The sequence below is a fragment of the Thunnus thynnus genome, chromosome 15 (genome assembly GCF_963924715.1).
Source record: "Thunnus thynnus chromosome 15, fThuThy2.1, whole genome shotgun sequence".
NCBI lineage: Eukaryota > Metazoa > Chordata > Actinopteri > Scombriformes > Scombridae > Thunnus > Thunnus thynnus.
The window spans coordinates 10,897,185-10,907,514 of NC_089531.1; the positions used below are offsets into that span (position 1 = coordinate 10,897,185).

The window sequence follows — 10,330 nt, forward strand, 5'->3', positions numbered from 1 at the left end:
ACTTTAGGCTAAAGTGACCACATCGCATGATTTTGTGTCACATTCGCTACGTTATGACTAAAAAGGTTTTCCTATCTTGAGATGAGCTTTTTTACACTTGTGATCCCCATCGCAACATCTGAGCAGCGTGAGTGACAAAAGGTGCGCTGCTGAGCGCCATGCAAACAATACACCAGGAGAGCTGATGATAGTAAGGCTGCTTTTAGGTTAAAAAAAAACGCACTTTACACAAATTTGTTCCTAATTTTATAATCACAGCCTGTGTTGTGATGTGCCACATGTCAGTGGACAATGATTGTGAGTACGTCTCGTTGTATCTTTATGAAAATGAGCTTGCAATGGTGATCAGTGCCTTTAAACCAGAGAACACGATCCTCATGAGCCTAGAGAGGAATACTCTATAACTCTGAATACAGAAGATGTAGCCTAGTAATCTACAATCTCAGCAGAATAATAGATGTATACACTATTGCTAAGATGCATCCACAATAAACACAGCCTCTAAACATAGACAGCAGAAATCACCAGTGCAATCCCACCCCCCCTCCTTTGCGCTCCGACTTCTCCCCGACAGAGAGCTCGCTCTTACCAGGTGGAGAACCACGCTCTTCCCCTCTCTGATAATTTTCCTTTTCACACCACGGCCGGGCATTTGCGAATCAATTCAGCGTACAAGCGCAGGTCCCCCCCTTCGGGATATGAATGATGAATGTGCGTGTGTCCATTTTCCATATCCACAACAGTCCACACACGACCCGCCCCCGGGCGGTAGTGATTGGTTCAGAGGCTCCTCGACGTCTTCGTCGCACCGTAAAGAAAAACACACACATCTGGATGCGACCCCCGCGCAACTGGAGCGCTTTGGAAACACTGAATTACGCACAGGAACTGAACCGACATGGAGGAACGTCACATCTCCCAAGGTGCCTGTAAATGTAGCCTGCTGTTTATTGTGGCTGAAGATTGCCGTCGTGTCACCTTTACACAAACCTTCACTACCATGGTGATATTTTGTAGAGGGGATTTTGTTGTAGTTTCAACAGCTGAATCAGTCGCAGACCATATGTCAATAGTGATGAGAATATGCTGTTTAATGCATTACTTGTCTACTCTAAATAAAATTACAAGTAATATGCTTCTTTATTGTGGCAAAAAGACTCATGCACATAGCCTACTCCACATATATTATATGGGGGAGGCCCCAAGAGCCCAATTATGGAGGTTAAGAATCAATGTTGAGTTGTTAAAAATAGCAGCACCATTAGGCCTATTTTCATTTTAAAACCTTTCCAACATAGACAGCTTATTGTGCTGATGTGGTGACTAGCAAATGTCTTCCAAATGTTAACGCATTGAATGGGTACATGATGACGGGGTGATAATAGGGTACATGAACTGAGTGTCACAGCGCCTTCACTTCCACAGTAAAACCGGCATTTCTGAGACTCTTGCGCCGCTCTGTGTCCAGAGAGAGAGAGAGAGAGAGAAAGAGAGAGAGAATCACCCTAATTGCTTTATTTCTCTCTGCATTCACATTGTGTTGCTTTGGACCGTGCTAGTTATATCTCATCTCTGGATTTGGTTCCTGGCTTTACAGCGCAGCGCTCGATAGAACAAAGTGTGGAGAGAGAGACAGGCTGTGCAAGCGAGACTAATCACTGAGCAACAGTGCTGAAGCTTTCTGAGGATTACTGACAGATGTCACTGTCTGAAAGTGGTTTCAGCAGGCTTTTACAGAAATAAAGAAAGAGTGCATTAAGAATCAAAATGACATTTAAATATAAATTAATCTCAACAACTGAAATGTAAAAAAGACAATTATTATCATTATTTGCCTATTATCATCGTTATTCTTGTTGTTGTTATTATTATTTTTTAATTAATGTGTAAAACTGTCTATCCTGATGAGCTTTTCAAATTAGGCTAACGTTAGAGCACTCGACCATAGACTAGAAAGAAATAATGGGTGTAGCCACCGCGACGCAGGACTCTTGTTTTGAACTTTTGAAGCCTCGAGTTTGGCATTTTGACCGTCGCCATCTTGGATTTTTGGAGCCAGAATGGTTAACTGTGATAATGCTAGTGCTAATTCCTGCTAGTGAAAAACAGGCTTAAAACCATTAAAACAAAATGTACTTACCAGAAAAACTGAACATCTGACTCATCAGGGTCTTTTAGTATAACTAAACACTGACCATGACTTTTACGGCCACCAAAATGTTACAATTATCTTTCATGAACTGAAAACACACTGAAATAGTGACAGCTACAGCTACCCTATGAATCAGGAGTTACCATGGTTACGTTATCTAACCAACGTTGTTGCTAAATGGACCATAATTTACGCAATGAACATCATGATGTGTTGAAGAAGACTTGAAACTAGCGATTGAGACCATAAACTCATTAGAAAACTGTTTAGTGAGGTAATATAACGAGTGAGAAGTATGGTCATTTTCTTATAGACAGCATAATCGCCCCCTGCTGGTCGTTAGAGAGAATGTAGGTTTAAGTCACTTCCGCACTGGCTTCACTTTTCAGACCCGGAACTACCCGTTAAAATGCAACTGTGCTTTGGAGTACCATAAATCCCTATGACCCCCTCAGAGAACCATGGCACTAACTAGCCTACTATTCATTCATTTATTTAGCAGAGCATATGTGCTAACAAAATATGAATAAAGACAAATTAAAATAAATAAACAGAAAACAGACATTTAGCAGCAAGCTGTTGAGAAAAAGCCCACATATCAAGCTAAAGACATATTATTCTCTTAAGTTGGTGGAGACAACAGCTATTCAGAGCTAAAATAAATAAATAAATAAAAAAGCCAGCAAACATTGGACAGCTGGGTAGAAACATAATTCCAGAGAAATGATAAAGTTAAAAACTATTGGATGGAGTGTCATTAAAGTCTGTACAGACATTAGTGGTCCCTAGAAGATAAAGCCTTTGGTAATCCAATGACTTTTCCTCTAGCGCCACCATGAGGTAACATTAGACAGTTTTGCTTTTTTAGCATGTCTGGACAACTAATGATGAAGATGAATCTAAATGACATTGACATAATTTTCCCCTCAGACTGAACTGTGGCTGATAACCTGTTCTCTATATGACCATACATAGTCAGGTCAAAAATGTTATTTTCCCCTCATTAACTTTATTTATAATATTCAAGTTTTTAACAATATAACATAAAATGCCACAGGGAGGAGACAGAAAAACATGCATACAAAGCAAAGAACATAAAATAAGTTTTTTTTTAAAAAAAGTAATGGGAACAAAATTAAGTAAATTGAGTAAATCTGGGGAAAGAAATTATGCAAATTGTATCTATTGATTAGTCTGACAGTTTTAACAGCCTTTTTGTTCAGAGAAGAGGAGATTATACTTATTTTCTTGACATCATTCATGAAAAGAGAAAATAATGCTTTGCTTCTATTGAATTTTGATGAATTTTGAAAAAAAAAAAAAAGGTCAAAGTCCTCTTTCTTTAAGTCAGTACATCCAAATTTTCAAACCTCATGGAAGTAAATGGGGATAAAGAGGAAACAGTATCCATAACTTGCTTCCAGAATCTCTCGGTGTAATTACAGTAACAAAACAGATGAAAAACATCCTTGGTATGATGGTCACATAATGAGCAGCTAGGTTCAATGTCCTGTCTGAATCTTCTTAAATATTGCTTAGCAGGTCAATTAATTATTTACCTGGTTTATGACCAAATACCTGCAAACTAATCCCATCAGCCTCTGATAGACACCTTGTCTCAGAAGAAATATTTGTTTAAAAATAGTCTTATTTAAAGCCTAAAAGGCTACTTGTTGGATTGTTTAGGTAACAGTCTAATATGGTTACTATAAAGTAGGGGAAAACATTTTTTCTGTACTTGAGTACATTTAGCCTATGTGTCCCAATTTTATTAAGCTTACAATAACTGCTGGGCCTTTGAATTTGGGCAAAGCATTTAAACGTTGAGATAATGTTGTATAGGATGCTGGAATATTTCACATTTCCCACGTTACCTGAATGCAGCATCAGGCTCCACCCAAACCAGAAGTAAAACCGGCTGGTAAGACTTTTTTTAATTCCTGGGTTTAGCCTGTCAGGCATTACTTTTTCCACATATCATGCCACTTTCGCTGCGATTGTCAAACCATCGACTAGTAGTAGCGCGAATTCATCGCCTGACAAACTAAACTCAGGACAATAATTCACATTTAAATTTCCGTGCATTGATTGAAATAGCTGAACGCTCAATGCTGCTGCTGCCGGTGTGCTGCTGAACAAATATCAGCTGTCTTCAGTTAGGAAAGGTACGCTTTTGATTTGACATGACAGATATGAGGGATTCACGTTTTCTCCTTAAAATGCTAATGCTGCTTCTGTGTCAGACTGCTGATTGGTAAGCTAGGATCTGACTTTGAAATAGTTGCGTAACTATTACAGATTGAATCGCGTCTGGTCATTATATGACATTCTATGATTTATTCCTTATAACATCAAATGTATTTACATTAGAAAAGATTTCTCGTTATGCAGAGGTGGACGAAGTATTTAGATCCTTTACTTCAGTAAAAGTACCAATACAGCAATGTAAAAATACTCCATTACAAGTAAAAAACCTGCATGAAAAAATCCTACTTAAGTATAAGTACATAAGTATCAGCAGCAAAACGTACTATAAGTATAAGTAAAAGTACTCGTTTCGTCCCTCTGACTGATATGTTATGACATCATTAATAGTGAAGCATTGTGTGAGTGTGTGAGCAGCATGTTACTGTTGTAGCTGCTGGAGGTGGAGCTAGTTTCAACTACTTTATAAACAGTTAACCAGTTCAGTTCAGTGGTTCCCAACCTAGGGGTCAGGGGCCCCCCAAGGTGTCACCAGATAAATCTGACGGGTTGTGAAATGATTAATGGGAGAGGAAAGAAGAAAAAACAAAGTTCTGATACACAAATCTGTTTTAAGTTTTTGGACTTTTTCTCTAGTCTTTGATTTTTGGTGAAATATTGGATCATTTGAACATTTATTTAACTGAAACCATGTGATGAGTTTAGAGGGAAAAATCACTATTTGGTGGAGCTGTTAACAGTTTGTAGATATCTGAAATGTGACCTCGACTACACACTGCTTTTTATAAGACATCAAAAGCCAAAAAGGTTGGAAACCTCTGGTTTCATCTTTAACAATGTGTTGTATTTTAAAAGCTTGTTATATTTTCCATTGTGTCAAATTGTCATCTGAAAAGTAACTAAAGCTGTCAAATAGATGAGTAGAAAGTACGATATTTATCTCTAACATGTAGTGGAATGGAAGTATAAAGTAGCATAAAATGGAAATACTCAAGTAAAGTACCTCAAAATTGTACCAAAGTAAAGTTGAGTAAATGTACTTAGTTGTTATGTTATGCAAACATGTTTGCTAATGTGTTTGGGCACTCGCGTGACAAATAGAAATGCTTTTATTTCAAGAAGTTGGACCAGTTCTTCCTGAGATAAAAGCATACAGGCTGTAAACTTTAACCTTCTAGTTTTCCAGTGTGTTTACACATTACAGGGCATAGATTACCGTGTATATCTGACTTCATGACCTTTAACCTCAGTTCTGTCTATTCCGGCAACAGCTGATTCTTCTTCTGTAATAATCTACCAGTAGAATAAAATGCAATTAGAGGGCATGGTTTCGCAAACCCTACAAGCCTGTTAAATGTTCTGTAAAGGCTTGTTAAATGCTCCGGTTCAGCAGCTGTCAAACATCACAAATGAGCAATTCACTGCCTTTTTTTAATGCCAATTTTTTGCATCGTGGCTTTCCCACATGCATTCACCGCGCAGCTGTTTCACATGTGTTTATGTGCGGAAACGCGTGACAATGTGTACTCACCCCTGTCTCCAGCCGCAGATATGAATGCTATTCTCTCCATTCATTCATTGCTTTCTCTGTCCCTCTGTTCTTTGTTATCCCCCCTTTAGTTGGGGTCAGACAAACATCACCAGCATGCTGGCACCGCAGGCAGATCGGGTCATGACGCTTGGAGAATGGGAGGACCGCTGGCAGGAAAACAGAATTGGCTTCCATCAGTCCCATGTACACAAGTAAAGACCCCCAGTTTTATCTACCTTCTCAGTGGAATGAGGGAAAACAAAATTCCACCTTTGTGCATGTGTTATTTAACAAGATTATATCAACTGTAAATCTGCATTACCCTCTCCAGTGATCCAATAAAAATGCCAGAAAAGCTGCACAAACAAATCACTGGTTTACAAGGCTAATAAGGACTATTTAAATTCAGCCCAAACAATGCCACCTCTTTTACTTGCTGCACGCCTGAAGTTCACTGGAACTCTGTTGAAGATTTTTTTTTCGTTGAGTTTAGATGTTTATGGTGTAATTCTAACTAACTATTAAAATTAAATGAGCAGGAATATTTGGTGGTTTGTTGTTAATCATCGTGGTTTTGGTGTGTTTTTTTTTACAGGATGCTGGAGAACAATTTTGATAAAGTTCTTGCTGGACGGACAGGAGTTCGCTTCTTCTTCCCTCTCTGCGGGAAAGCTGTTGACATGAAGTGGTATGAAAAAGCTGACATCATCTAACAAAGAACAGTTTTGCTGGCTTGAGCCCAGCACTAGAGAGACAGAATAATGAATTCATGCGTTGCTTATCATGTTGTCTGTACATTTGTAGGATCATAAGGTTGTGTGAGGGTGGGCCACTGCAAGGTGCAGGTTATTCCATTAAGCGCTGCTCTGTTTTGGCATATATATATATATATATATATATATTTTTACCTTGTATTAGGGCTGAACAGTTAATTGAAATTTTATTGAAATCACAATATGGCCCACTGTAAGTTTCAGATCGCAGGAGGCACAATATTTGTTAAAATATTGAAATGTGTGTTAAAGTACCAAATTAAATTAAATATTGTCGTGCTGCAGAGCTGTCCTGGCCTAAACATCATATTCTACAGACTTAAGAAAACATCTTTGTTTGGTACAGATCCACACAAAAAATCACACCATAATCATTTTAATATGTTTTTCAATGAAATTGAGAATAATTATGTAAAAATGATCATTCCCTCTTATATCGCAATTCATATTATAAATGCAAAATCAAAATAATCAATTTTTCAAAATCGTTCAGCCCTGCCTTGTATGAAAATGACACGCCTAAAAGAAGTTACATCAACAAAATAATTTATACAGACACAGCAGCACCGCAACATACATGTAACTAAACAATGATTATATTATTATATATCGTTTTATTTTAACTGAACTGTGTTCAAAAGAGCACATTTGTTATTTGAAATGTCAGCCATAATTTTTGTGCCAGTTTCTATTAAAAACATATGGACACTCTATAATTAAAACAATTTCTCAGTGATGTTAACTGCCTGCTCCTAAAGTCTCTGTTCTACATTGTGACTCCCAGGCTAGCAGACATGGGACATTCAGTGGTTGGGGTGGAGATCTCTGAAAAGGCCATTCAACAGTTCTTTGAGGAGAACAACATGACCTACATTGAGGAGCCTGTCCCTGCCATACCTGGAGCAAAGGTTTACAAGGTAGGTGAACTACCGCATATACGTGCATAAATAGTCATACTCATAGCATGTGGATGAACGTCATACCCATACATTTCATTTATTTTAAAAAAAGAAGCAAATGATTCAATGGTTTTAGGTGGTAGCAAATGTATTGAACATATTTTTCCACCTTTCACTTTAAAGAACCAGTTTTTTCATGTTTTTGCCTATTTATCAATTAAATTTACTCACAAATCACTTTTTTTAAACAAATAACAAGTAATACTTGTAACACAAGTATACTTAACATCAGAAAAGTCAAATTCCTGAATCAGATGTTCATAATGAATAAGGTTGCATCTGAAATAAATCCCTAGTTCATTTATTCACCATTTCCACTTAATGGAGCTGTAAATTGGGATTTTGGACACCTATCAATCATCATTATTTCACATCACTAACAGGTATAGAGTCGTACAGTGGTAATTTTCACATCTATAAAATGAGACACACTACGTTTTTCATTCATTGGTTCAAAAACTCATAGAAGTTTTTTTTTTTTAATGGTTAATGTGTATTGGTACATTTGTAGGTCAAGCAACTTAAAAGTAATGTTTTACAGGAATTAACAAAGAAAATTGCAGCCAACATTATGGTATCCGATGGAAAAATGACAGTAATGTTAAGTACGCTATATGATCTGTCGTAAAAAGACTAAAGCATGCAAAAACACTATATTGCACTTTTAGAGTTCAAGAGTTCAAGCCCAGTTAATTGCATACTGTATATAAGAACAATGCAGCATTGAGCAGTGACCATTTGCCATTTGCCAAACTACATTACTTGCTAAAAAACCGCATGTATTTAGAAAACGTTCATCCACATTGTCTTTGTTCCACAGAGCTCAGAGAAAAATATCTCCCTATATCAATGTGACCTGTACAACTTCTCCAGGTAAGAAACTATTATGTTTTTATACATTTATAGATGTTAAATCACTTGAAACAGGTGAATATGAACAGAAACTCCTTGTTTCCATTTCACAGTTCCATTGAGGGTCAGTTTGGGGCAATTTGGGACCGGGGATCCCTAGTGGCCATCAACCCAAAAGACAGAGAAAAGTAAGAAAAATATGACTCCTAAACACCCAAAAATTAAATTTAGCATTTTAAAGTGATAATTTAAAACATTCTAAGAAATGAACATCAGGTAATTTATTAGACATAACAGTTTGTTTACATTTTGGAATAAAATCATCCATTTTTTCCATGTTGTCTTACTACATTCTCTCTCACATGACCACAGGTATGCTGCTCTCATAATTTCTCTGATGGCCAGCGACTGCAGATACCTTTTGGACACTTTGCTGTACAATCCTGAGTTATATAAAGGTGACTATCCATATCATGTTTAAAAAGACAGGCACTGTGAGAGACACACATCCCTGGTCTTGATGGTATTTGTGACTGTATTTGCCTTTCAGGACCTCCCTTTTTTGTGCCCGATGAGCAAGTAACTCGTCTGTTTGGTGAGTTTTATTAAGGATGAACGTTCATGGCTGAGTGTATTTCTGTATATATGAGGATCATAATACTAATATGCAAAAATGAACTTAAATATTAGCAGGATCTGTTACTTTGATACCCAGATTAGACAAGTAGAAAAGGAAATAAGAGTTTTTTTGTTGAAATTAATTGGCGGTGCATTTTCTTTCCTCAGGGGAAAGATGTGATATCGAGCTGCTGCAGTCAGTGGATGCCCTGACAGACAGACAGCGAGCCTGGGGGTTGGACTACCTGACTGAAACTGTACACCTCATCTCTCCAAAGAGCAATTAAACACTAGCTTGTAAGTTTAGAGAGCTTAGAAAAGCAGATTTGGGGAATTTTATTGCAAAAACAGGTTTAATGCTTGGACTCAGTTGCAATTTTGAGGGAAAATGAAGGCATATGGAAATAAAATGTCATATTTTTTAATGTCATATAGCCTCAAATCATTGTATGATGTAAGGTTTTGAATGCCTGACAAAATAAATAATGTTTTGTAAAAAGATATGACTTTGGCTTTATTGGAAAAAAAAAAGTTGGGTAGCTGCTGCATACTGTTGACAATATTAAGTGTTGCAAATAGGCACATTTGAAAAATATATTAATAGAACAATTTCTTGATATAAAACATAATCTTTTATATGCAGACATCAAAGCAAGCACATATTAAAGAGAGAAGAATGTACTGTAATAATTATTGCTATGATGCTTGATGGTTCTCCTCATATGAGAGGCTATTTTTCGCATATAGATACAGTTTTTATGGCTTTGCAATTCAATCCGACTAGTTTCAGGATGTCCAAATAGATGCTAAAAGTGGTACTGAAGACACCGAAGTTAACAATATGCCATTTGCACAGCTCTACTACAAATAATTAAGATATACAGTATACTAACTCATAAATAATGCAAGTTAGTACATATATTGATATTTTTCTCAGTGTTTTTACTATTTTTTCACTATAGGCCTATTACTATATTGTGTCTTACTATAAATACTGTCTGTTTTATGCCATGTATGTCCCTATGTGCCCCCCACCCTCATTGCACTGTTTTGATGAAGCCGCAGCCCTCCTTTCGTTGCATAATTGAATTGAATTGAATATATAAGACATCACAGTCTTTGAAATCGCCGTTCCTTGCTCCAAACAGCATAACTTTAATCTATAGATATACTTCTTTGAAGAAAGTTCGTCATATCAGTTCAGAATATTTTGGTGCAGTCCCAAAACAGGTGAACTCAA

At 37.0% G+C, this 10,330-nt stretch overlaps 2 protein-coding genes across 6 annotated transcripts in view; one reads left to right on the forward strand and one right to left on the reverse strand.

The window, feature by feature from the left end:
- Positions 1–5,909, reverse strand: part of LOC137198667 (exostosin-1c) — an 88,205-nt gene extending 82,296 nt beyond the window's left edge. The window contains exon 1 of one of the 3 annotated variants that reach the window (XM_067612544.1): positions 5,889–5,909. The gene's annotated coding sequence lies outside the window, so the exon portion shown is untranslated. Of the gene's footprint in view, positions 1–589; positions 735–2,140; positions 2,280–5,888 lie in introns of those variants that run through there. The other 2 variants (XM_067612543.1, XM_067612540.1) reach the window with 2 other exon arrangements.
- Positions 703–9,591, forward strand: LOC137198668 (probable thiopurine S-methyltransferase). Of its 3 annotated transcripts, none has more exons than XM_067612545.1 (9): positions 703–923; positions 5,978–6,100; positions 6,484–6,576; positions 7,446–7,578; positions 8,441–8,493; positions 8,586–8,660; positions 8,845–8,930; positions 9,023–9,067; positions 9,259–9,591. In XM_067612545.1, exons 1-9 carry the CDS (start codon positions 703–705, stop codon positions 9,375–9,377), a joined length of 948 nt encoding a protein of 315 aa, XP_067468646.1. In that variant the 3' UTR covers positions 9,378–9,591. The 3 variants fall into 3 exon arrangements, with proteins under 3 accessions (XP_067468646.1, XP_067468647.1, XP_067468648.1); XM_067612546.1 differs by lacking the exon at positions 703–923 and adding an exon at positions 4,118–4,406; XM_067612547.1 differs by lacking the exon at positions 703–923 and adding an exon at positions 4,121–4,317.
- The last annotated feature ends 739 nt before the right edge of the window (positions 9,592–10,330 follow it).